The sequence below is a fragment of the Podarcis gaigeae genome, assembly GCF_964106915.1.
Source record: "Podarcis gaigeae genome assembly, chromosome: 3".
Classification (NCBI taxonomy): domain Eukaryota; kingdom Metazoa; phylum Chordata; class Lepidosauria; order Squamata; family Lacertidae; genus Podarcis; species Podarcis gaigeae.
The window spans coordinates 15,612,160-15,640,091 of record NC_139680.1 but is presented as its reverse complement, the minus strand read 5'-3'; the positions used below and the strand labels follow the sequence as shown (position 1 = coordinate 15,640,091).

At 41.5% G+C, this 27,932-nt stretch overlaps 1 protein-coding gene across 7 annotated transcripts in view; it reads left to right on the top strand.

Annotated features, from left to right (window-relative positions):
- Window positions 1–2,883: 2,883 nt before the first annotated feature.
- TASP1 (taspase 1) overlaps window positions 2,884–27,932 on the top strand; it is a 66,013-nt gene continuing 40,964 nt past the window's right edge. The window contains exons 1-6 of one of the 7 annotated variants that reach the window (XM_083730592.1): window positions 2,884–3,067; window positions 12,346–12,562; window positions 13,232–13,299; window positions 15,014–15,082; window positions 26,942–27,062; window positions 27,519–27,603. In XM_083730592.1, the coding sequence (XP_083586718.1) occupies window positions 12,418–12,562; window positions 13,232–13,299; window positions 15,014–15,082; window positions 26,942–27,062; window positions 27,519–27,603 (488 nt within the window). In that variant the 5' untranslated portion in view covers window positions 2,884–3,067; window positions 12,346–12,417. Of the gene's footprint in view, window positions 3,068–10,663; window positions 11,437–12,345; window positions 12,563–13,231; window positions 13,300–15,013; window positions 15,083–26,941; window positions 27,063–27,518; window positions 27,604–27,932 lie in introns of those variants that run through there. The other 6 variants (XM_083730589.1, XM_083730591.1, XM_083730590.1 and 3 more) reach the window with 6 other exon arrangements.

Sequence of the window (27,932 nt, the reverse complement as noted above, 5' to 3'; positions counted from 1 at the left end):
ATAATTTGCATTTAGAAAGAATGAAAGGGGCAGGGCCTCATTCTCCTGCCCTTAGTGATGCTACCAGGTAGAAAAGAGCTATTATCCTTGCTTTCCTACAGAGGCCCAGCTCACACTTCCAAGACTACTCCTCGTGTATGTACAGGTAAGCTGTTGTACTGCATTATTGTTAATGAAAAATGGCAGAGTTACTAGCACTCATGTTTTCTTCATTACCTAACTTCTTGTTCTAACATTGCCCAGTTGGACATCCCAACTGGAGCTGAATCTTCTGTCCATGGTACAGTATATCTCTTTTGGCATGTTCGGAATGGTGTGGGGAGTGTAGGCAGGGCAAATAGCCATATATGACATGATTTGGTTTCAAGTGTGCTCTGAAATCACACCTTTTACAGCTCACAGTGGAGTGCTTGGAAGATTTCATTTTAAAAAGCATTGGCTTATGGAAACTCCTGGGCAAGGTTTAATCATTTGTATCTGAAATACGAGCACGTTGGAGCAGCCACAGATATTTGGACTTGGCTAACTTAGAATTTATTTGGAACATTTTCATGGCAAAGCTATCGGAAGAAACTTTATTCTGAGGAAATGCATAAAACACACTTGATTTACATTCCATGCACTGTAAAAAGTCCTTGTCCTCATGGGAATTTGAAGAGTTCAATCTGCCTTGCACTGTTGGTTTTTGCCACTTCTCTCTTCTTTTTTCTGCATTACACATATAGTTGAGGTGCTTTTAAAAGAATAAAGCAATTAACAATAGAATAAGAGTTCAAATGATCTGTAACAATTTACTACACAGCAGGAGTTAAGAAAAGCAATATTCTTGAAAGACCTGCTAAAATAAAGCCATCTTTGCTTTACTAGTGAACAGTGATTGGGCCAGGCTTAGGTGTTCTATATTTTGGGTAAAACAACCCCAAATGCTTAATCTTTAGTACTCATCCACCAAATGGCAGTCATAAATGCTCCCTTCATAGTAACCATTTTGTTATAGCACCTACAGTGCACTCTGAAGATTTCAAAAAGTTTGACAACAACCGATGGCAGGTATAGTTATCAGGTGTATTTCAGAAGCCTATACACTCCGAGGAAACTTTGCGATAATACCAGGAAGCAGCAGGAGTCAGGAAAACGCCATTTGCGAACAACCAATCAAGAACTCTGCATAGCAGCTAGGATTTCCTAACATAGGTAATGCTAAGGTTTCCCCTAGTTCCTACTGAGCTATAAAAGGAGCCACACCCAGAGAGGAGAGTTTTTATTGCAGGCATAACATGTCTCTCAGAGACAGGCCCCCACCCCACCCCCTACAGCTGAATGCTAGAAAAGAGTCTCTGAGATGGGAGTGAAATTCTTTGGCATCCTCAGCTAGGTAAAATGGTTATTGAAATATTCCACTCCCAGGCCATTTGGGGCTTTGGAGGTCAAAACCGGCAACTTTCTCATCTTTCAAAATGCTAGCTGGGTGGTTGTTTTCGTTTTGTGTTTAGCCTCTATTAACATGGGGTCACGAAGAGTCGGACACAACTAAACGACTAAACAACAACAAACCTTAAAGAAGATCAAGAGAAATTAGTAAAAGCAATTTATAACCTGGTGTCAAATCACTGCAAGAGGCAGCCTACAGCAGTTTTGCTCATCTCTAGAGCTGGAGGACTTGTGAGCAGCCTATTTGGCTATCATTTTTGTGTGTATTTGGGGATTTGATTCCTTCAAATTGAAGGCAGGTATGTTGGGTTTGGGGGATACGGGTGGCACTGTGGTCTAAACCACTGAGCCTAGGGTTTGCCGATCAGAAGGTCGGCGGTTCGAATCCCCAAGATGGGGTGAGCTCCTGTTGCTCGGTCCCAGCTCCTGCCAACCTAGCAGTTCGAAATCACGCCAAAATGCAAGTAGATAAATAGGTACCGCTCCGGCAGGAAGGTAAACGGCATTTCCGTGTGCTCCTCTGGTTTCACCAGAAGCGGTTTGGTCATGCTGGCCACATGACCCAGAAAAACTGCGGACAAACATCGGTTCCCTCGGCCAGTAAAGCGAGATGAGCGCCACAACACCAGAGTCGTTTGCGACTGGCCTTTACTGTCAGGTGTCCTTTACCTTTACCTTTACTATGTTGGGTTTGGGGTTCACTTCACTGAGGTTAAGGATCCTCGTCTCAACATTATTGGGGGGGGGCTGTTCAAGTTTGGTTCACCCACTTTAAAGAGCATCTTCATCCCTGTAGTAAATTAGATAGATTTGGAAGAGAACTGTTTAACACAAAGAAGCAGCAAATTGGTTTTAAAATTGCCCTGTTATTCTTAGTCTGGTATGCATATGCTTATTCCAACAGAAAATCAAAAGTTGCCAGTTGTGCTTTGAACTGTCACAGGGGAAATAAAGTTTGGGAGAAGGATGACGTGCTACCTCTCTCTCTACTTCTGTTTCTCTCTGTACTGGGCCTGTTAATTAATCCCCCTAGGTATGTAGATGTGGGGGGGGGGGTTTGCTATTATTTTAAATCATTCCAAAATTCAGCCAACTTTCATTCTCTGTGCATGCTTATTCTATCCTCACTTTATATGGACAGCTTGTATTTGTTTATAAGTTCTGTGTTTGCTCACATGTTGCCAACTGAATAGATTCTTGGGTTGTATCTACATCACAGTCTCTTCTTCCCCTCTTCCCAGAGGCCCAAAGCAAGGGATCTTGTTGGGTTTAATGCTCTCTAAAGATATCTCAGCATATCACCTGTGTCTTACATCACAATGATCTAATGTCAGTTTACAGTATGAATACATCCATTGTGATGTAAGTTTGCAGTATGGATACACCCATTGTGATGTGACACATCGAACAGCATCCCAGGAGGTCTGATTAAGTGCAAGGAGACCAAGTAGCAGGTGAGAAGGAAAGTGGTTCTCAGGCCATTTGGACTCGGGAACTGTTGTCTTCCATAGGTGGGAGATCTGCTGTTCTTCATATTCCTTGTTATTCTTCAGGAGCTATGTTTACAACCTCAAAGTCCTATCAACCCTGATTTAGATGAGATTTGTGGTCATCAGGTCAACAAAGATTCAGCATGGTAGGTAACATTTTATTGAACTTGTACCCCCACACAGACCTTCATCCCCAACCATAAAGAGGAAGATTCTTGTTTCTTTGTTAAGTCAGGAAACAGAGAAAAGCAGTGGCTACATAGCACTATTAATGAATTTGTTTAAAGCTCAGTAAAAAGTAACCCTGTGCGTGCGCGCATTTAAAAGGTGAATTAGTATCAAGCCATTTCCAAAGTTGGCAGCCATAGTGATGATTGCTGAATGTGTAAGTCAGGCACTGGGCTCTTATGTTATCTTATGTTACAGGTTGGAACCACAAGAGGTTTTGATTTATTTAATAACACAAAGAAAAAGATCAGACGAGCAGAGATAAACAGGCACGCATGTTTTTTATTATTTCTGCCCTCCAGAATTAAATTTATTATTTCCAATCAACAGCGACAGTTGGTTTTTATTCCCTTTCATATTCCTGTAGCCTCCAAAAATAACATAGCTAAGCCATGCTGACACATAGTTTAAATAAACAGTGCTATTGAAGATTTTTTTCTTTAAAAAACAAAACAAGAAAACGAGCAGCTGAAAATGTTACAGTACCTGTCAACCTGAATTTTATCTTTAGTTATAGTTTTACTTTAAATTACTATAATTGTGTTTTATGTTCACTTTAAATGTTCACACTTCATTTAATTATTATTATTTAATACTTATTATGTAACTGTGATTGTAATCCGAATGCCTACTATAACAGCCGAATGGTTTTCAAAATATTTGATAATATGGTAAGTTGAACTTAAACCTTTTGTCCTAGTAAACTCTTGTGTGTTGATGTTTCCCTATGGAGCCACAAGACCGTAGGAGAAATTTGTCAATGGACAGATGCCAACCATACATGTAGTTGTCTCATTGTTGATGGAATATACCGTATTTTTCGCTCTATAGGATGCACCCAACCATAGGACGCACCTTGTTTTAGAGGGGGAGAACAAGAAAAAAAATATCTCAACCTCTCTGCTCAGCGCCCCTTCAGCGAAGCGGCAGGAGAAACAGAGCCCCTTCCATTTCTCCTCCCGCTTCGCTGAAGGGGCGCTGCACAGAGAGGGAAAGCTGTGCAGCGGCTCTCCAGCGAAGCGAAGCCAGGCGAGCGAGAGGGATCTCAACCTGACCTACCTAACAGGGTTGTTGTGGGGAAGAAATGAAGAGCGAGAGAACCAGACAGGCCATCTTGAGCTCCTTCAAGAAAGAGGCAGGATATAAATGCAAATAAAGAGACTAAAGGAGCAAAAGGGGATGGGAATCTGGCAAAGTGATCTGTGCAGGGGCATCACATGGGTGGACCCCATGTGAGCTCGATTTCCCTACTAAGTACAGTGGTACCTCGGGTTACAGACACTTCAGGTTACAGACGCTTCAGGTTACAGACTCCGCTAACCCAGAAATAGTACCTCGGGTTAAGAACTTTGCTTCAGGATGAGAACAGAAATCATGCGGCGGCAGCGGGAGGCCCCATTAGCTAAAGTGGTACCTCAGGTTAAGAACAGTTTCAGGTTAAGAACAGACCTCCAGAATGAATTAAGTTCTTAACCCGAGGTACCACTGTACAGAAGTTAGTCTACTAAGTACCATCCATTATCAGGAAAGATATGAGCTGCATCTTTGGCCTCTTCCCTCTTGTGCTTTGACTGAGCTAGGAGAAGAATATAATAGTCACCCAAAACTTTGCCCCCAAACTATTGTACTGTAGAAGGCAGAATGCCCCAAGCCCTCCATTGATTTTTGCTTTTCTTTCAGGAATTGTGCTGGTATATCCATTTCGTATGTTATCTGAAATATACTCAGAGTTGAAAGTAGATTTCATGCTCTTTATTCAGCTCATAGTGGTGAGGAGGAACGAAAGTTCCCCCAAAGTATCTGCTTTATATACGTTATTTACACAATGGGCTGCATGTGATTGACCTACAGGAGAATTCCAGAATTAGCCAATCCGGTTGTGGATTCACTTCCATCTGAAGCTGGATTGGGTGGCTCCTGCAGACCAATCATACTGCTGTTCTAGGACCAATCAGACTGCTGCATTCTGAATCCTATTGTTCTAGGACCAATCAGACTGCTGCATTTTGGATCCTATTCAACTCAGTACGTAACACTATGTGTATGCAATGAGCAGGGTATACAGCAGGAGTTGGAAATGTGCAGTCTTCCAAACGTTTTGGGACTCCAACTCCCATCAGCCCCAGTCAGCATAGCCAATGGCCACGGGTGATCAACGGAGGCCAGCAACATCTGGAGAGCCACAAGTTCCCCATCCCTGTTGCAGGGGCTAGTCACAGCATCTCCCTTCCTACTCCTACACATTTCCAAAACCAAGAATCATCTCATGGGCATGCTGAAAATCAGAGGGCGACTTGGCATACCTGTATCTGATGCATGAGACCACAAATCCTTCCCTCACCGCGGCTCTCTTGAGGGGAGGTGATTTGTGGGGGCATTCTCAGCAACAAATATAGTAGCATGAAAATTGAGCGCTGGACTGTCAGACGTCCTGCGGTTAGATGTTTCATACACACAGCCGTTCTTGCTAATGTCAGTGGGTGGAAATAAAGGAGAACTCCAGCCTCAAGCATTTTCATCTCGCCCCCCCCCCCTTTTCTGGCTTGGCCCTAGTACAGAGCTAGAGTTGCGAAAGCAAGGGGGCAGAGCAAGATCACATTATACACTGCCATGCTGTGGTTCGTGCACTGGAAGGACTAGCGAGTGGGTGTTAAGACAACTGGGAGCTATAAAGAATGCTATTCTGGCTGATCCAGGGGAGCAGGCTGAAACGTTTTGGTCATGTTGAGAAGGCGACTAGCTGAAGAAAGCATTTTGTGCTGGCAGGATATCAGGCAAGGGACCCTTTCATGTAGAGAAGGAGCAGCTCTGAACAGACATGTCCTCCAGGCCTTTTAAAGCTGCTGGAAAGGATCAATTTTTTTGCTTTTGATAACAAGTGAGGGACGACTCCTCTGCCTGCCCCCGCTGAGCTGCAATTGCTGGTTTTGTTCTCTTCGTTTCATTGTCTTTCTAGCCTGCCCTGTCTCCAGTGAGTTCCAATTTAAAATGAATGCAAAAAGTATCCAACAAAATTTGACGGAGCTAAACCATATGTTTAACAAAAACACCTCAACCTCACACTCATCCCAAGGCCAGCCAAGTATGGCCACACCAGCACCCCTTGTGTTATTTCTCATTGTTTGAGGTAGAACCCCTGTCTTCAAACATCCTGTATATGCAAGGAGGTGATCAACCTATGTCTGCGTCATAGCATCTTTGAACTGAAGATGGAGGCTCACAGGAGTTAGTGCTCCTCCGCAGAATTATAAGAAATGAATTCTTTACTCATAGACAATGAGCATGCCAAGGAGATGGAAGGGCTAGATCCTGTCTCTTTCAGAGGTAGTTTCCCAAGGTGAGATTATGTTTTTGTATGGAAGAACAAGTTTTTGTATGGAGTTATTTCTACTCCCTCCAGCTGTTCACATCTGCACAGCTTCAATTCATTTTGGTCTGTGCACACACCAGAGGGTGTTGACCTGACAGGGATTATCTCAACCCTATGCAAAAGCCATGTGGCTAAGGACAAATTAGGAACTACAGTGGTACCTCGGGTTACATACGCTTCAGGTTACAGACTCCGCTAACCCAGAAATAGTACCTCGGGTGAAGAACTTTGCTTCAGATGAGAACAGAAATCGTGCCTTGGCGGCGTGGCGGCAGCAGGAGGCCCCATTAGCTAAAGTGGTGCTTCAGGTTAAGAACAGTTTCAGGTTATGAACGGACCTCCGGAACGAATTAAGTACTTAACCCGAGGTACCACTGTACAGTCTGTGTGAAGCTAGTTTGAGAAACAATGCATCGGACAGTGGTATACTGTAACAAAAGGATACACACACATTTTTGATAATGTCATGTGGACACTTTAAAAACTCAGCCGCGTCTGCCTGCTCAGTCTGCTGTTGATGGGCGACTTCAAGCCCTCTGCTCTCCTTGCTTATCTTTCCCCTGGACTTGAACCTGGCAGTTCTTCAAACAGAGGTCTGTCTTCTGTTAAGTAGGACATATGGCCAGCGAAGACAGCTGTGCTGCTTAGAACACCACATTGTCGCAGCTACTTGTGAGCAAATGACTTAATGAGCTGATGCAGCAAAGCCCTTCATAGGGCCTGTCGAAACATTTGAGGGGGCGACTGTGGAAAGTTTGCATTAGAGAAAGGCAACTGACCTTAATCGCTCTGCAAAGGAACCCAGAAAAACAGTGCATATCACAAATAGGTCTTCAGATGAAGTGGGGGTTGTAGCAAGGACATACCTCTCTTTCTCTCTCTGACACACGCAAGCAGCAGACAGACATTATGTCCTCTTTTTCCAGGACGCACCCTCTTTTTCATGGGTAGAGTCGTCATAGCGATCCATAGTTAAAAGCAGAAGTCAGAAAATGTGTCCTCTTCAGAATATGGCAACCGTATCCGACCAATTTTTTGATATAGTCATTTGATTCCACCTCTTACAAGTACTATGGTCACCACAATAGCTGTAGTAATGTATTCCAGAACAAAGAAGAAAAGTTGACGGGAATAATTTTCTTCATAGAATCATTGCCTGGGTGGGAAATAAATGTAATAAATGGGTAATGAAACCCCTGGTAATTAATGTAGACCCCTAAAATAAGACACTATGGAGCCATACTGTCACTTCCTTGACCATATGCTGAAGGTGATATTGATAAGCTGTTGTAATAAACAAAAACTTGTCCTTATTCCCTTATGGGGAACACAAAAGCCCTTATAGAGTCCTTTGTAGATTCTCCATCAGTCGGAGAAAATAACAGAGGCCAACCAGAGAATACTGAGAAGCAAAGCAGCTCGTAAGCCTGATCTTTATTGAACTGTTGCAACAGGGTGCTCCCCTCACACACAGGAAAGGAGGAGGACCCTGAACAAAGTTGTGCCCACCCTTATATAGACATTTTAAATTGCCCACCCTGGAGTCCAAGACCACCCCCAGAAACATCTTACATACATCACAGAAAGGGGTGTAGCTCAAGACCACCCCCTAGATACATCATACCTACATCACAGAAAGGGCAGTCTACAACATAAATCTGAGTGTGTTGTTTATCTCCTGTCTGGCAGATTACCTGTTAATGGTTTATTGGATACCCTGGGGAGCCTGTCCAGTCTTTTGTAATGATAAATACTTAGTTCCTGAGCCAGGTCACAGGCTCATCCTATTCATACATAGACATACCCTTAAGACAGGATTTGTGAAGAAAAAGACAATGGGGAGGCTTTTCCATTTTCCTTCAACCTTGCAGACCTTTGGTCAGTTTGAGAGTCAAAATGGTTTCAGGACTGTTTTCCTGTGCTGCTTCAGACATGTAGTTTATATATTTATGTACATGTTTGCTTGGTACATTTATGAACATGTATTATATATAATATATATATAAGACCTTACATTTTTTATTTTACTGTATTTGCTAAGGGTTCCTGGAACTGAAGCTCTGTGCCAGGTAAACCATGGTTCCTAGGAATCCTTAGGGTGGGATGTGCTTTAAATGTATGTTGTGTGTGCAGCTAAAGCAAGAAATAGTCAAAGGAGATAATGCTGTAAGAATAAATGACTTCACCTACCCTCACATTGGCTTCACACACACACACACACACACACACACACACACACACACACTCCAGCCCTGCCTAGTGGTATTATATCCATAAAGCATTATTGGATGTTAGGCTGTGGCTGAGAGAGAAGCATAAAACAAACTTGCACTGCTCTCTTCTGCTGTTATCACCATGCTGGAGGTTGAGGAGGGTCAGGTGAGTGGGGGGCGGGGAGTGAGAAATGTCCCTATTTTCATCTGAGGAATGTTTGGATGGTTATCCAGTGAGGGAAAGTCCCCTTTCCCTTCTTTTGAAAAAGGAAGGAGTAATTGGGAAAAATGTATAAATCTAAATCAAATTAAGTGTTGGAAGTGCAAAGAGAAAGAAGGTACTTTCTATCACATGTGGTGGTCTTGTAAGATTAACGCTTACTGGGAGATGATATATAATGAATTGAAAAAGATGTTTAAAATAACATTTGTAAAAAACAACCCAGAAGCTTTCCTTTGGGAATTATAGGGGTAGAATTACCTAAACAATATAGAAATTTATTCATGTACAGCGGCAAGAATATTATTTGCCCCAAAATGGGAAGAGGTCCCGACGAGAGAAGAATGGATACAAAGACTTATGGATTATGCAGAAATGGCGAAACTTACCTAAGAAATCAAGATGACAAAGTTTTTTTTTTATATAAAAGAATGGAAATGGTTTATTGAATATTTATAAACAAATTGTAAACAGATAAGGACATTGGCCGGATTATTGTAATAACCTGCAGTTTCATAAGAGTATATAATTAAAGTAGATGAATAAAAGAATAAGTTAAGGTAATTTAGAATATGCAGGAAATGATAAAAACTAAATTTAAGGAACCACAGAAAGAGGAGGAAATCGAGTTCTGAAATGTTAAAATGACTAAAACTATTGAAATGTATATAACTGAAAATCATAAATAAAAATAAAAAAGGAAAAGGAAGGAATGTTTGTTCCAGAGCCTGCTCAAATATATATATATTCAGGAAAGGCCTGCTGCTCTCACACAGGCATGCTTTGTGGGGATGCGGGACAGGGCCTTCTTAGTGGTGGCTGCTCCCAGAATCTGGAACTCCAGAGTTCCAACAGGTTTTTGGGAACTGGCTGCTTTTTAAATGGTAATTATTTGTATGTTTTAAAACAGATTTTATACAGTATGTGTAAGGAAAACACTGGGGCCTAATTTGAAAAGAATGTTTGGTGTTTGGTGGGTGGGACTTGTGTGTTTTGCCCTGGAATCAGCCTCTCCCTTCAACGTGTGTTCTGTTAAGTTCATTTGAGAATGTAATTTAAAAGGGACCAACTGCCTCCACGTTTCTTGCCTCAAACTTGCCTCATGTTATTGTATTTAGTTTCTCCCATTATGTTATTTTGTCACCGTTTTCTTCATTATTTATATTATTAATTGAATATATATACCATCCTATACCCAAAGGTTTCAGGGCGGTTCACAGAACAAAATCAAAATATAAAACCACAAAATATATAATCAACATGAAAAACAACCTAATACCCCACCCCCAAAAAAATAAAACCCCACATTTTAAAAGGGCATATTATTAAAGCTTAAGTTTATATTTACGTGAGCCACTTATTATCTCAAAGAAAAAGAAACTCAGCTGAAATGGAATATCCTAAACTTGGGTGAGTGAGGAGATATTCCCCTCTCCCCCCTTTCACAACAGTATGTGTATAGTTTTTAATTGTTTTTAAGTCGTGGGGTTTTTTTCCTTTAAAAAAAGTGATTCTTGTTTTTATTTGCAAACAGCCTTGAGACCTGAAAGGCGAGATATAAATATATATATAACAAGATGCCCACTACCATCTTGTTAAACTAACGTCGATTTCTCTCCAGCAGCACTTCCGCCACTCTTGGCCCCGCATATGGTGGACGCACTGTAGCAGGAACCGGAAGTCAGGCGACGCCGAAAGAAAGCCTCACTTGTCGGGCTTTCTCTTCCAACCCCCAACCGCCGCATCTCTTAGCGTTTCCCCTTCTCGCCGAGGCACAAGCGCCCGGCTGACGACAAACATGCGGCGGCGCGGGTGCGCATGCGCGCGCCGGGGAGAGAACCGCAAGCCCGCGCTAACGGGCGGGCGGGTGAGTGACTGAGTGAGTGTTCCCAACGCAGCCTCGGGCAGCGCCAGCGTTCCCGCCACGCGCCGACGCAAGGCCGCGCGCGCGTGCATGCGAGAGAGCGACGCTAGGTCCAGCCCGGCCTCGTCGCCGGTCGCTCGTTCCCCAGTCTCCAGACGCTGACGGAGGAGGGCAGCGCTTGGGGAGCTGGAGGGCGGAGCTTAGCAGGGCGGGCCGGGCCCCGGGGCTGCGCGGGAACCTCGTCCGCGGTGCCTGAGGGGTGGAAGCGAGGCTGGAGCCTTCGAGCCGAGCGCCTTGAACTCAGGGCCTCGCCGGGTCCTCTCCTGAGGGACGTGAGGCGCCGAAGCCGCGACTCCTCGCCCCGTGTCCTGGCGCTGCTGCTCCCGTCGCCTCCCAGGCAGGGGCTCCCGTTGCCATAGCGACGCGTGGATGAGCCCTTTCCAGCTACAGCCCTCTCAGAGTAGAGATGGCGGTTGACATTTCTCCTGCCATGTGACTGAGGAACTTCCCAGCCCAGCCCCCCCCCGATTTGTGGTCATTCATGTGGACCATCCATCACCACCTTGGTCTCTGTTGGCCGCTTAGAGCCCAGCTGCGCCCTGCAGCTCTCCTGAGCTTAAGTAAGACCAAGTTGCTTGAGAAGGTTTGCTGGCCTGTGTTGAAGTCGCCTCTGGGTGTGATGAGATGGGGATGGTGCTGCGTTTATTCCCACCTTTCCCAGTGTGTGCTTTGCTTCGGCAGACTTGCTGTCAAGTAAATGCTACATACATGAGGAGAGAGAGGGAGACTTGATGTGAAAAGGAATATATGTGGTCCAGCAATAAAGCTACCGCTACATTTGCAAAGCTAAGCAGGCTCTGGTATGGTTTTGAATTGGATGGGAGACTCAGATTCCTGCGTAGATGACCCCCAAAGTCCCTTTCAACTCTCTAATTCTATGATTCTATTCAACAAAATATTCTATGATATTTGCATTAATAACGTTCTGCTGCACGTTCTGCTGTCAAAATGTTGCAGTAGGTTTTGAGATCCTAAAAGGACATGCTGAAATAGTTAACATTCTAATACTCAGGTTTTGTGGCAGAGGTGGAGTTCCAGAAGGGGAAGGAAGCCCCTTATTTTGGGGTCACTCAATTTTATTTTCAAATTGATAGGACACCTGAGTTTTTTATTTGAGAGAATCATGATGTTCCATTTGTAAAACATTCCCATTAGAATTATCAAACTAAAAAGGCACCTAAAAGTTTTCTGTGGCGGTTTTAAAAATCTAACTGCTCTCTATATTTGTTTCTGTTTTTATTTAAAGGCCAGCTTATTAGCACAATAGAAAAGTCAGATATGTGATATGACTATATTGTACAGCGCTGTCACATATGTAGGCTACTATCTGGTGTTTCCTATAATTGTTTTTGTAGGGAGGGGGGTGGTCATCCTACATGGAATGGTAGTACCTTCACAAAAATATACTGCATGAAATCTCCTATGGACAGAAAAAATACAATCCTGTATGCTTATTCATTTTTTTTCAGGGAGAGTCCTCAGCTGTGTTTTCTCTTGGATGGAAGTATGCTGTTCTCCACGGAAGATGGTAACCTTGAAGTATGAGCATGGAAAAGGGGATAAGCTCAGTAGAAGTTCTACCCTCCAGATCTTCACACGCCACTGCAGTAGAGGAGATGGTGAAAGAACACGAAGCAAAGCAAGCTCAGAAAGGGAGACGAGTGGGATTTGTACTTGTCCATGCAGGTGAAGGCATGTGCAGTGTCCCATAGGAAATTTGTGTATAATATTTTGGGGGAAGATGGGGGGTAGAGAAGAAATTGATATGCAGGAAGTTGCTCTCATTCAGGGCTATGCTTGATCTCATTTAAGATAGGAAATACGATGCATATATCTTTGCACTTCTCATTTGAGCTGGAGACAGCTCATTTTATGTTTAACGTCATATTCTCCTGCACTTTCTCATTTGAAAATAAAAACTGTATTGGGCCCCTTTTACATTTGTGGCCCAGTGTGGGAGCTGCTTCTGCATGGTGGTGCAGTTTCACACTTTAGCGTTAGGCTTGTGTGTGGGTATTTCTGATGCAGCTGGCACTCTGCTTAGAGGCCGGGTGCTAACTGAGAGCTGAAGACCTACATGTTCAGTCCCTATTCTTGAGGTTGCACTGTGCACATACATGTCCATACACACATTAATGGATTGCACTAGGTGGAGGCAGTTCCCCCACAGATGGCAGTGTGTATGAATGAACTTTTAATGGGATGGATGCTTGTTAGCTCCAGGAAGCAGCTGGACTGTATTTTATATTGGTGAGGAAAGGTTAGTTCCGTTAACTTTAGATAAAGTGGGAGGGTCTAACTAATTGAATTAATCCCTTCTCTCCCCTCTTCCCTTCAAATCTTCCTTGATATTAGGTGCAGGGTATCATTCTGAATCCAAAGCCAAAGAATATAAGCATGTGTGCAAAAGAGCATGTAGGAAGGTAAGAGTTTGCTAATTTTGAAGCAAGTGTTTAATCTTTTAGAACATATTGCTGTATTTCTTCATGAAGTACAGAATTGAAATGTTACTCTTTTCTCCACGTATACACAAGGATGTCCCCTCCCATAAATATATAACTTAGAAATTCAAAAGTGTCATCTGTCACTTTGAATATTTGAAATTAATTTTTACAATACAGTTTCTCACAATACTTGAGAAAGTCATCATCTTGTGCAAGAAAAAAAAATGGAATGCTTAAGTTACTTGTGTAGTGTTTCAGCTGCTTCAACACCTTGAAATGCCTTGATCTTTCTGCTCTTCTTAATTTTCTCATTTTGCAAGATGCTTTTGATAAACTTTGGATCTTCACAAATTGTCTTTTTATTAGCTCTATATAGGCTGACTCTTATACATATGTACATAGGAGTAAGTCCTGTTGAAGTCAGTGAGACTTACTTCTGAGTAGCCATGCATATGGTTGCACTGTTAACTATTTTATTTCCCTTTTTTCTCTTATTACGCATGGTATAGTATCTGACCTAGATGGTGTTGCACTGACTAAAGAGTAACCAGCTTCCTTGCCTCTTGTATTTTAACTTCAGCTAAAACTATTTAATATGTTTTAAGAGTTTTAAAATCTCAACCTTATTTATATAGTTACATATTTAGAACTTGCTTAGGAACAGCCATAAAAATATTTTTCTGGGTTGAAGTGGGATTTTGTATTGCTTCTCACTTGGGCTTTCTTGAACCCCTTGGAGGGAAGGAATTCTCAAATTGGGGAATAACAATTGGGAATATCTCCTTGTGTCATTGTTAGGAACCCAAGCTCAACAGTCTGTAGAAATCATGATAGGAAGTGAGGAAGGCCCAGAGGTAATCTCTGTCATTTGGAGTCCTGTTGGTTAAAAAAATCTTCAGATGTGTCTTCAGTGTTATAGTAAGCCAGTTCAAATGTTAGAACATCAATGGAAGATGTTCCCTGTAGATCCTCACCCCTTCCTAGTCCATCAGATGTTTGGGTTGCTTTTAGTTGCTGTATTTGGAATTTCACTTCACTCTACTTTCTGGACAGAAATGTCTAATCTGAAAGCAAGCCTTATAACATATTTTTCGCCCACAGTGTGGCATTAGGTTAATGCAGTGTGTGTGTGGTGGAAATCTGTTTCAGAACAGAAGTATGCTTTTTTTTACAAATCCATAATTAGAAAATTGTTTTCTCATTATTGACTGGTTTGTTTCCTATTTCATGCAGTGAAACTGGGAGGGGGGGATTCCATTTTTATCTGTGTCAATGGTAGTGTTGGCATTTTAATGTCCTAATGTTATATTAATATGTGAAATACAATGTAGTCAGAGTTACTGGTATTATGTGGTGCCTTAATTTAATAATAGTGAAATAAGTGTTTACAGTAGTTCACTTATTTCCCTTCTCAGAGTACTCCATACACCAGGGATGGGGAACCCCTAGATGCTAGTGGTTTGCAGCTCCCATATTCCCAGACCATTGGCCAGGCTGGCTGGTGCTGATGAAGTCTAGCAACTTTGGAGGACCACAGGTTCCCCATCCCTGCCCTGCACCCTTCTTGATTACAATTATGTTTTGTAATGTCTGTCTCAGGACCAAGTGACTCTTTGGCCTTTTCTGTATAGAGGATTTAGTATGTAAAAAAATAAGAGGCAAAACTTTATATCCTAAAAATTCTGTCTTCTAGGCAATTGAAAAGCTACAGGCTGGGGCTCTTGTAACAGATGCAGTGACTGCAGCGCTAGTTGAACTAGAGGTACTTCTCTTTATTCAGGCATTCACTCTTTTGGTTGCAGTTTGTTGACCACATTTTTCTGTTCAGCTGCCCTATATTAAATGCATTAACTTTGCAACCAATGCTAGAAGTCTTTCATATGTAAAAGGGCAATTTTAATATAATTATGATTTCCCTCCTCATTTTTCTGTCTGCTTCTACTTTTTATTGCTGCAGGTGTCATTCCTTTTGTGGAAAGGAAGGTGGCTGAGCTTATCACTCTGGGTGCATTTCAGCTTTTTGTTGTTTTTTCTTTGGCAGTTAGGGTTTTCTTCCTTAATGTCTGCTTTAATCGTTGTGGGGAGCCACTAGTAATTCCTAATGTGCTTTCAATAAAGACATGCATCTGTTTTCATAAGATGAGGGACAATGCCATAACAACACCACATTAATTCCCTAGGTAAGACCTGGAACAACTAATCTTGCTACTCTAAAGATATGGTATGATTTAAACAAACATGTTTTTTTAGTTAAATTTAAAAAGTGCAGTAGAATATCACTTGGTATTTCTGAGGAACTTAAAAAGCATGAATAACTAAACGGATAACAGTACTGGAATTACAGTTGTCCCATAGGTCAGGTTATTGTGTTTGAAAGTGAAAATGTGCTGAGTTCCTGCGGTTGTGCAGGGTGATTACATAGAGAGAATTAGCTCCTAATTGAATGCTTTCAGATATCAATTCTTGGCCACTCAGCTCTGTTTCATAGGAGGTATAGGTACTTCACTGTCTCTTAAATATGATTTGAAATATTAAGCTTTAAACCTTTAACTATTATTATGAATATGCCATCAAATGGTTGGCATGTGCATGGAAATTGATACTGCAGATGAGATGGGTTATTTCTGAATAGATGGGTGAATGCCAGACAGAGCTTTCCTTTCCGAGCCAGCTTTGTCTGCTTCCTTTTCCTTGGTCTCTGCTTCTTCCCTCTCTCTGTCCCTTGGTGGTTCTGCTTCACCTTACCTGCTGTTTTCTATATGCTCTTCTTTCCCTTTGGTCTTATTCAGTGGTGGTCCACCCCTGTGACCATATTGGCAATGGTGGAAAGCAATCTTAAGTCTTCTCCCAAATATATTTGGAGGCCTAGCAATAAGCATTACTACGAGAATGGCTTTGCCACAACTTCCCCATAGAATCCACTTTCTTTAACTTGGTTACCTTTCCCCCCCTGCATGTCTTTCTTTGCCTTTTAAAGCTTAATTGGATGCTGAAATGTATCAGTTGGAATATGCACAGTGCCCCACCTTGCCCTTTAGTCCAGCTGTGGGGAACCTTCCCAGATGTTGCTGGGGGAAAAACATATTTGGAAAGATCTGGCTTGAGTTCTTTCAGTTCTTGATATTTCGTCTTTATTTCTCAGTTCCAAGGGGATCTTGGAAACTGTGAATAAACAAGGGTTTACAACTGGTAGGAGGAAAACATTACTTTCCATTCTGGCTGAACTATAATCATATGAGTTCTTAATGGAGTTGAGAAGGAACTTTTCTTCGATAGTAGATCAGGGCCTTTATCAATGTTGCTACCAGTACCTGTAATACTGATACTGTAGTGAAGTCTCTGAATGTAGAGGAATGCATAAGGAGCTCCTGACTGAGAGTAACTTTTTTATTTTTACACCCTTTTTTACAGAGACTTCTACAGAGTAGAATACAAATCATCTGATTTTGTTTGAATGTGAGAAAGAGGGGGAAAGATGATGTGCCTTTTCAGGCAGTTGTCTCCTCCCATCTGCTCCCCACTCAGTTCTGCTGAGTTTACATATTGTCGATTACACAGGATTCCAGCCAGTCCAAGAGGCATCACTTCAAAGACTTGTCAAGGAGCAGGAGTTTCTATTGATCTTTTATGAGCTAGTAGACAATTTGCTTGTGGTATGCTGGCTGTTTTTTGCTCACTTTCTGTGCAGAAAAAACGCAAGCTCCTTGTGCCAGACGATGTGACTTCACAGAAATGCAGCCAGCTACTCTGTGAATTGGACATAGCAGTTTGCATGTTGAGAAGATAATCTGCTGTGATTTAGTTGTCAGTGACCGCTGTATTTCCTAATATTAAGGTGGCCGATGTTGATTGCAGGTGCTTGCCAGATGAGGACATAATTAAGTATTTTTACATTCCTTTGGTGCAAGCAGAAAGTGTGATGAATATTTGAAAATACAGCACGAAGGAATCTAGAACATCAGCGATGGGTACTTAACGGGACAGCACAAGCTGCAAATATTAATGCTGTGGGTGGGAACCCCCCTGCTTCCCGACCAATGTGCAAATCCAGAGTTCCAGATATTTGGGTGTATGGAGAACTGGAACATGCTCTCTTTCCTAAGGAGGTTTCTTAAGGATGCACACCCTCCGCAGCACACATACACACTCACTCTCTGTTTATTATTTTTCTAGATTGTTCCCCAGGAAAGTTCCTCAGTACTGGGCAGTAAGTAAGGGCTTAATTCTAGTTAAGATGAAATGGAAGTCTTAGCTATTAGACCTATGTTAGGTGTGGGGAAGCTCCATGGGCCAGTTGTGGCCTGCGAGGCTATTTCCTGCAAACCACACTCACCCGTGCATCAGCTGATGTGTCTGGTGATGTCAGCCAGGCAGGAGGACAGAGCTTAATCTTGTACTAGCTACATGCCAGTTCTCAGCGGGGAGTAAGGCGCTTCTCAAAGCATTCTTGAAGCACCTTGTGTACTTCTCCTGGAGCAGGGAGGGAGGGTGGGTGGGTGGCAGCCTCTGCTGCCTGCTCACAGGAGAAATTTCAAGCAGCATTTTTGAGAAGTGATGTAAAGCAATCCTGCTGCTCTTGTTTCAGCTGAAATGGGATAACAGGGGCTGCCTTAAAGCACTTCTCAAAAATGCAGTTTGAAGCAGCTCTGCTCTCCATTTAAAAGAAAAGGGGGTGACTACTTCCAACAGCACTTCTGCAAAAGGCTTTAAGACAGCCCCTGTGTTCATAATTCAGGCTGAAATAGAAGCATGGGGTTTGTCTTATAACATGTGCAAGTCTCCCTGCACTCCCCACTTTAACTTCCGAGATCAGGAGTTTAAAAGGGATGGGGAAGACTTGCACAGCTGCGTATTTAACAGGTGGGTGGCTCCAACCACCTGTCAGTCATATGATGTCACAATGCTGTGTGATATATAAGTGAGTGACCTGGCCCATCTGTCAAATTTGACCCACAAGGCCAATCTTAATAAGGATCTGGCCTAAGAAGCTGAAAAGCAACCCCCCCCCCCTTTTATGTGGACCTTAATCAGATGTGAATTTCTCTGTATTGTTTCTAGAGTGGAATGTCCAGAACAGCCTGCATAATTGGTCAGTTTTCTTGGCATTCCCAGAGACATCACATACAAAGTTTTGCCTTGCTCATGACATTTTGTAGATTGGTCAGAGAAGATAAATGTGACCAGCGTTTTGCAGTTCTCTGTTGTTGCTTAAACACAACAAGATTGTTCTTGTTGTAGAAATAAAGGGAGGACTTGTGAATAATTTCAGTTGGAATAAAATATAGTATCAAGTCAAGTGCATGGTGTTAACTTTCAAGAAAGCAGTGCTGAGACAGTTTCTCTATTGGAGTACTTTTGATTATTATTTTTTATGCCTGCTCTATTGCAGAGTGTGTTGCTTTGGTTGTTGCTTAGCCTAATTTTTTATTTTTATTTGAAAAATGTTTTGTGCTAAGCTTTGTGGATGGCTGGCCATTTCTCTTAGCTTTTTCTCTCTCCTTTTTTTCCGAGTGAAAGAGAACTCTTATCTGTTTTCTTAACAGATGAATATTGTAGTGACACATTTTGGAGGACTGGAAAGTCTAAGCTAAAGAATACTAAAGACGGCAGTGACATGCATTGCTGCTATAAAAGAGTGATAAAAGTTCCTAGCAGATCTTTCACATTTTATATATGACTTTATTTTAAATATTGCAGCTCATAAAATGAGATTTTCAAATCATTCCCTCCCTTCTTTCACAAGCATAGCTAGTCTTACATCACTGGGCTAATACCATTGGTATTTAAATGATATATTTGAGTTCATTCTTCTAAAGGTAATTGACAAAGTGTAGAGAAAAGACCATTTTCCGTAGGCATTATTCTTTTTCTGACTATTTTGAGCGGAGTGAGTGTGACATTTTTCCTGTGATGCCCTAACATTTTATCTGTGATTAAAACACAGTGGCTTCAAAGCATAGCCTAAAATTTAACATACCAAAAGATTCTTTTTTGTTGAATTGCATCGGTTTGCCACTCCCATTTTCCAATAAGGACCCTTTCTAGTAAGGCATCAACTCCCTCCCCCAAGTTGCTTGTCCTGTGGTGACTATCAATAGAAAGGGTCAGTGCTTTTTTTTCTAAAAAAATGTTTAAGGGTACTCTCATTTTGACTCAAGAAAATCACCATTTTATAGTTCAAATTGGGAAAAATAAATACAGTAAATGGACAAAAGTACAAAGATGCACAAAATGTTTAGGGGCATTCATACCCCTGTGTACCCCCAGGAAAAAAGCACTGGAAAGGGTCAATCACATGATGATGTAAGGACTGGTTGGAGCAAAAGTGGAAGACTATGGCAACTTTTGTGGACATGATCAAGACAGGATAGCTTGAGTTGCCCGTGGCAAGAGAAGGCATCAAATAAATTCAGATAATAATAACTTGAGTGCCCAGTTATGTGACCTAGACTACATTCGCTCATCCTAGTAAGGCATGGTTAATGGTTCACTGTGAACATGGAGATCAACTTTGATGCACCGTGCTAATAAGTTAGAGCAACAACCACAATCAAAGGCTTAGAAACACACTTGGGGATTGTGCTGTGCTTTTCTCAAACCAGAAGCAGTGAGCCTTGGCTTCAGATGATGGCTTGTTTGAAGTGAAACAGACCATGATTCCTCATTTGAATGTAATGTTAATCTAAGAATCCTGGTTTGTTGCCCCTGCTTGTTATCAGGGAGAAGCGGAAGTAGGAGCACGCTATGTGTTTGTAGCGAAAATGTTATTTACCGTGAATTTCTGTTGTGTTGGAGGACATTCTCTTTTTATGCCTCCTCTTCTAGCAGGAGGAGTCATCATGCCCTCCAGATCTTCCCTGCCTTAGAATAGGACGGCTCTTTTGCCTATTTGGCGAAAATTCCCTTTCCCCCTCTACGTTTGCTGTGAGTTCATTCCTTCTATTTCCTCCTCTTCCCTTGCTGTTTGTCAGGTTTGTTGTTTACTTCTTGGTTTTTTTATGTTTGTGTTTCCCCACAAACACCCACCCACCCACACCTTGTGTGTTGCCTTTGTTTGTTTTTACTTCCCGGGGTGGTTTCCCTAGTCATTTTCTCTTGGTTCCTTTTTGGCCTCCTGGTGAGTCCTGCATTACTCCATCAAGGAAGACCACCATTATCGTGAAAATGAACTCCTTCACTCCTCAGTGGCAATTGCAGTAGGTCCCGCATTTACCCCACCAAGTGATATTATTGTCTTCCCAGAGATAGGCAGCTAGTGTTGATTTTACCCTTGGTCAGTCCTACATTTACCACCTCATCAAGTGGGACCACAATTAAACAGGCTTTGGGTGCCTTTTTTGTTCTTTATTTATTTTTTTTATAAATATTTTTTATTAAGGATTTTCTTGTTTTACAGAAGTGTAGTGCCTCGTATTTTTTTTTTTTTCTTCTTCTTCCATGTAACGTTTTTACAAATCCGTTTCATTTGTTGAGGCATTAGGGGGAGAAGAAAACAGAAAGAAAAAAGAAAGGGGAGGTGGGGAGAGGGAGGATGGATGGGGTCGGGTGGCAGTGTTTCTATTATGTTTAATGTACGTAGAGTTTGGTGTCAGCGTTGCTTGTGTTGTTCACTTGTGTTCCTTTGGTGGTGAGAGAGGTTGGGGTTGGCTTAGGGTGTGATTGTTTGCTTGTGATTGGCTGTGGTGATCTTTGTTTTCGTGTGTGAGTGAGGTGGGTGGGTGTTTTGGATCAGGTTAGCCATATTGATTTGTATGCTGTTGGTGGATTATTGTCATTGTCCTGTTGGGCTGTGTATGTGATAAAGGGGAGCCATACCGGGGTGAAGGCGTCTTCTTCTGTTTGTCCCCGTGTCAGTTTCAGTTTATTAGTTAATTTTTCTAGTAGGGCTGTTTCCCATACTATTTGGTACCATTGGTCCATGCTTACTCCTGACAGGTCTCTCCAGTGTCTGGTTATGATGTTTCTGGTTGCTGAGAGCAGGTGGGTTATAAGTTCTTTGTGGTGTAAATGGGCATTGTTGTCTTGGAAGATGTTTAGTAGGGCCAATTCTGGGGTGATGTCTATTACTTGCTTAGTTATTTTACATATTTCTTGTATGGCTGTTGTCCAGAATAGTTGAATTTTGGGACACTCCCACCACATGTGGAGGTATGTGCCTGAGGAGGTGCACCCTCTCCAGCATTTTGGTGAGGTTCCTGGGTGTATTAGCGCTAGTTTCCTTGGTGTTAGGTACCACCTGTAGGTGAGTTTCACTTTTTTGTTCTTTATGGAATGCACCTGTGATTTGTACTGACAACACTTTGACATGAGCTTACACCAACAAGCAGGGTGGTACCCTCTTGCAGAGGTTGTTTTTGTATGAACTGCGTTATCTTCCAAATAACTTACAATCTTCCACAGTCCAGTTAACTGACGTTTTTAACCCATGTGAATTTACAAAGGGTTTCTTTTTGGTAAGGGAAGATATCTGAAAATTGTTTTACATCAATGCCATAATTTATTCAAAGGCTTAATTCAAACAATACAGAGATATTTCTGGGACAGAGAATATATCCCTTACCAGAGACACTCCTCCAGCTCAATCCAGTATACCATTAATCATGGCATATTGTAACCCACTGAGTCTTTGAATTGTCATTATGAGTTTGTTTCCAGCACTGTGATCAAGGCTTCCATACTGATCTTCATAAAAAGAATATATTTGGGTTTTTTGGAACATCTGAGGAAATGTGCTAATTTAAGAAGTTGCCTCGTTGCATTGGTCACAGACTTTTGATCTGATCTGCTTATTTGCTTGTTAATTAGTTGCCAGTTATTTGTGTAACTTTAATTTATTGAACCATTTCAGTGTTTCTTCGCAGATGTAAAATACCACCTGCAGTTTGGTTTTGAGGAATGTTTCACTTCTAGCAAGAGTAGAGAGATAAATTGAAATTGTAATTTGGGTTGTGCAGAACAGAAATGGGAAGAGAACAGAAATTCATATGGTGCTGTAATTTACTGAGGTTGTGGGATAGCTCAGTCAGTAGAGCAAGAGGCTCTTAATCTCAGGATTGTGAGTTTGAGCCCTATGTTGGGCAAAAAGATTATTGCATTGCAGGGGGTTGGACTAGATGGCCCTTGTGGTCCCTTCCATCTCTACAATCCTGTGATGTTCCCAGGGCCTGTCTCCAGTTCAGTCCCTCAGCTGCTCTGTGAGTCCAGACTTTCCTTAAAGTACTTTCTGCCATCATGTACTGGCAGCAGTAGGTCTCTCTCTTTATATTCTTCCTCTAGTAAATCTACGCAAGACACATGGAGTGAGATACAGTCACCTTGGAATCAAGCCAGACCAGATCATAGACAGTTAAAACATAAATATATATTCACTTATGGAAAATAATATCTAAAACAAGTAGTCATTGTACACAGAATTCTCATATTTTCAGTATCATAACATAAGTCTTCTCCACAACATCTATGCTTTTATGCATGTGCTTTCATTATCTCTGTCATTTCATTCCTCTTGTCTGTTTTGCTCGCAGACACTCTCTCCTTTTAGTTGTCATTTCCGAACCCCACCCTGTCACTCACTCTGCTCTGCCCAACATTCCATTCGGCTTCCCTAATGTCAATCATCCTTCCATTGACACTCGACAACTTTTCAAGATTAATGCTGAAGGTCTTAATGGCCATTGCCTATTGACACTTTTAGGATATAGGTATTCATACTGTCACATATTCTCCAAACTGGGGAGACCAATTACGTAACCACATTTTTAAAAGTTAGTATTTATATATACTACCAAAACAGATACAGTTTATTGGTCTCTGCCCCCCTTTGGCTTCTTTTCACATACCACATTTTTCGCTCCATAAGACGCACCTGACCATAAGACGCGCCTAGTTTTTAGAGGAGGAAAACAAGAAAAAAAATATTTTGAGCGAAACAGTGGATGTATGATTTTTGTGGTTCATGCTGTGGCCATAGACATGTGATCTTACGGTGAGTTTGGGGTAGCCCAATGCAAAAATCCTGAGGATCCATGTGGATCTGTGCTTTGTAACCACGTTTTTGTGCCATTGAGGCCCCACGAAACAGTGGGTGCATGATTTTTTTGGGTTCAGGCTGTAGCCATGGACATGCTATTTGATCTGATGGAGAATTTGGGGTGACCCAATGCAAAAATCCTGAGTATCAATGAGCTTTTACCTCCCCCCCCCTTCCAGGCAGCCTCCTTTATTGCTAGCGTCCCTTATCTCGCTCCCGATCGGCAAACGATCAGCGGCTTTGTATCAACACCCCCTTCCCTCTTTCTTAAAAAAAAAAAAGCATGATTTGCTTTTTGCCCCTCATCAATTCGGCTCCAGGGACCACACATTCGCTCCATAAAACGCACAGACATTTCCCCTTACTTTTTAGAAAGAAAAAAGTGCGTCTTATGGAGTGAAAAATACGGTAATTGTAAGTAGCCAGTTGAGTGCTTGAGAAAGAGTCGACAATAAGTAAATGCGAGAAATGAGAGAGTGCTTGCTTATAGTGATAGAGTCTCTGTATTGTACCACAAAGTGCCTCTGGCTCATAGTTCAGCCACACTATTAGGTGTTTGGGAATGCAGTAGGTTGTATTCTAGAGCCTTTTATAGCTTTGTCTTTCCTGAAGGAGGCTGAAGTGCTCAGTGGACTTCTAGCTTGCTATTACTGTGATTACAATAGGTTTGTACACAGTCTCATAAATGCAACAGTAAGGATTTGTTTTCACAGAAGCTCTCTCTCTGTATGCATGTATATAAATATATCTAAAACCAACAACTTCATATGTCCCAGAGGCCTGAGATTTTGTTTTTGACAGTTCATAGAGAGATAGATAACTGTAATTATTTAATGATTGGTCTCGTATGCCATGTGTATGAGCAAGCAGGTGTTAATCAAACTATATCCATGGCCACTGAACCGACGTTTAGCACATAGTGGCCCAGTCTCCATATCGTGGTAAACCTAGTTAATGGCTCTGTGAGTGTGGAGATGCTGCTGCTGCTTCGCTCCTTCCGTAGTGCATGTGGGAGCACCAATGATCTGTGGCTTAGTGTTCTGTCTGCACCAGGGATTGTGGTTTTGTTTAGCTCCAAACAAACCACAACATGAAGGCAGGAACAACCCTTGCCTACTCTTTGTAGTTTGTTTGAAGCAAACCAAACCAATATCTCCAGTTCAGACAGAATACTAAGCTAGGGATTGTTGATGGTTATTTCCAGTTGCACAAGGGAAGGGAAGCCCTGTGTCCCCAGTCAACAATTAGCTATGTCTTGCCATGATATGTACATGCAAAGAAAAGCTGTGCTGGAATCTCAGAATTCAGAAACTTCTTGAGGTGTTCCAGCACTGAGCACAGTTATGAAACTGCCAATATATTTGCAAATAAATATTGGATGGAAAATATTGAAGAAATGTAAGTGATAGTACATGTGACGAGAAATTTATTTTGACACTATATGATTAGAATTATCAACTGCAGTTGTTATGGAAATAAGTCAGTGATGACATAATTCTTATTCTCAGTGTGATAAGCTATGCCTTAAGTTCTGAAGACTTGGTTGACAAATGCTTTGGCTGATGTTTTTAATCTTTATTCTCTCATTGTGATGGATTGATCTTGCTTATTCACCAGAACAAACCCATGATCATTCTCTTTGGGAGGATTGTGTGTGTTTTGAATACTGCTTAGGGAATGCAAAGTTGTTGTGTGGTGTTTTTTTTTAAGAAATGAAATCAGTTGTGTCCTTAAATGTTACTCCCTAATTTGGAGGCTGGGATGGAAGGAGGAGGAGGAGAAATGACAGTTCAACTTGGGCAGATTAATGGCCTCATATTAAAAATGGCATTGTTTTCAAGGCTTTGTTTGGTCTTTTGTGGAACTGAATGTTTGTAGCTGGAATAATTAACATCCTCTAACTGTTCTGTGTTATATGGTTTATTTTCTAGTAAAAGGGATACCAGTAAGTTTGTTGCAATAAGGTTCCACTGAAATATGTGTGAAAAGTTAGGTATGGCTAAGAGAAGTCCAACTGATTTCAATAGGGACAGAGTTCGACTAACTTGCTCTGGATCTAACCCAAAGTACTTTAATCATAGCTATGGATTATCTGATTCCTGTTGGCCTACGTAAGAGTTATGATGACAAATACTCTTTATTTCCACACTTCAAAGATGTTACTTACTTTGTAGTTTGGGGAAATGAGAATTTCTTCCATATGAGTAGTTTGACAGACTTGTTTCTTAAGCCACACCGCCTTTATGAGATGTGTAAATGTGATAATAAAATGGCTAGTTAAGAAAGAAAATAATAGGGTGGCAAATCTGCGGAGTTGGGAGAAACCACTTTATCCTTTATTTTAGGGGCATTAAGCGCATAACTTTATCATCCAGCTTGCAAGCCCCCAAATGTTTCACACAGCCCTGCATTCAGCTGTGTACCTTACTGACCCTTATTCAAATTCTTCTAGGCAATTCATATCTGGTGGCCATCTCTCTTCACCATGATGCAAAATGTCCATAATTGCAAATTTCCTTGTGGCAGCTTTATTAACTCCCAACTACCTCCTCCTACTGGAAGAGTAGTGGCTGAGAAGCCCCCACTACAAATGCAACAGTTAGGATCCTGGACAGTATGCACAGATTTGTCTAATTTCTGGCCACATCCTTGGTTTTCTGGTTGCACAACTATATATAGACAGTTTACTTTGGAGCCTCTTTTCTAACCTGCTTCACATGTCATGCAGCTTTGAGCTCATATTTGTACGGTGCATGAGGTTCCCTATTACTTTCCATGCATATATGTAAAGCTTAGGTTTATTCATAAAAGTCTAAATGAAACTGCCTGAACAAGACTTATTCTTGCTATACTGAGAAGCAGTTGTCTTTTTTTTTTCATTTTTAGCTGGAACAATCAAATTCTTTTTATCTATGGTAAACTGTACACTGGCAACTCCCCGTTTGTACGGGGGTTGCGTTCTGGGTCACAGTGCATGTTAACGGAGTTGCCTATACATGTTTATCTTTGTCTTTCTCTGCAGGCACAGGTACAGACACATTTTGTTTCCCATATTTATTTAGGTTATATTTGGCATACTGTTGCCCGGAGAGAGAGACGAAATCTCTGGTGGATAATGCAGGGATGCTGGTTATGTGTTAGAGCTATATCCAGTATATGGAATGAAGTCTGACACTAAAATAATGATGCAATTTTAGCATTTGTTACCAGGGTCTCCCCCCCCTCCCCCCACAGTTCACACTCTTCGTGTGCACTGCCAATTTTCATGTTTGGAATCCATTGAAATTATTTCTCTGGTCTCATAATTCAGTTGTTGCAGAAAGTGTCTCAAATACTTCCCATCCTAGCCCTCTTTAAGGCAGAAAACACAGTTGCTTTTTTCTCCACCTGCCATTCCTTTGCATCTTCTTCTTCACTCTGCACCCTTCATTGGCTTCTCTCCTGTAAGGAAACTTGAGTTTCAGCTGGTGGGATGAACAGCATGTGCTGGGAGGCCAGTTGGCCCCAGTACTCATCATTTAACTCCTTTGATAATATGCATAATTATGGATCGTTTGCCTTCATGCATTCTTTCTTTACATTTCTTTACAGGATTCACCCTTTACTAATGCAGGAATGGGGTCTAACCTAAACCTTTTGGGTGAAATAGAATGTGATGCCAGTATCATGGATGGAAAATCACTCAATTTTGGAGCAGTTGGCGCTCTCAGTGGTATGTTGAGCAAGCTCTAGAAGATGGAATGTTTAGATTCAAAAATATATTTGAGTATGTAGTTGGAGTCCTAATACACTATAAACATGGTGCATGATGTTACTTCAGATCCTATTACATGGATAGGATTGCATGTGACGAAGAGCAAGCACTGTATCTTTTTAGGCATTGTGCAAAATAATTTTTTGATGGCTATTAGCCATGTTTTGTTTTCACCCTTTCTGTGTTATTAGTTTAAGGTTTTTGCCTTCATCTATCCAGTCTCTGTTCTGTTTTTAATTTGACATCTCTGGAGTTTGGGGTGCTAAAATAAGGCTTATTTTTGAGATGTTAAGCCAAGGAATAAATGAACTCCCCCCCCGAATAACTTGTTAATTGGTTTAAATCCAAGGTAATTAAAACTATCTGGAGTACTGCATGACCATTTCCTTAAATGACTTTTCTTCCTGTTCCTAGGAATCAAAAATCCTGTTTCCGTGGCAAATAGATTGTTGTGTGAAGGGCAGAAAGGAAAGCTGTCTGCTGGCAGAATTCCACCTTGGTAATTACTTTGTTCTGTTTGTTTCTTATTTGGGGCAGTAATGCATACAATATTTGAAAGTTACTCTTATTAAACGAAGGCTGATGCTTTTTAGTGCGCATCAGTAATAGCGTGCTTTTAAGATGAGGACTGGCTTTGTTGTTGATCTTGGAACATCTTGCACGCTTATTGCAGCTGTAAATAGCATAACTTTGCCTTTTATCTTTAATATTCTGTTCTAAGTCTGAACTTTTTCCTCTGTGGTTGTTTATGCAGATATTTACACTGCTAAGCTTTTATTTCTGATGTTTCGGGTTCAAAATATTAAAAATCCAATAAATCAGACCTCA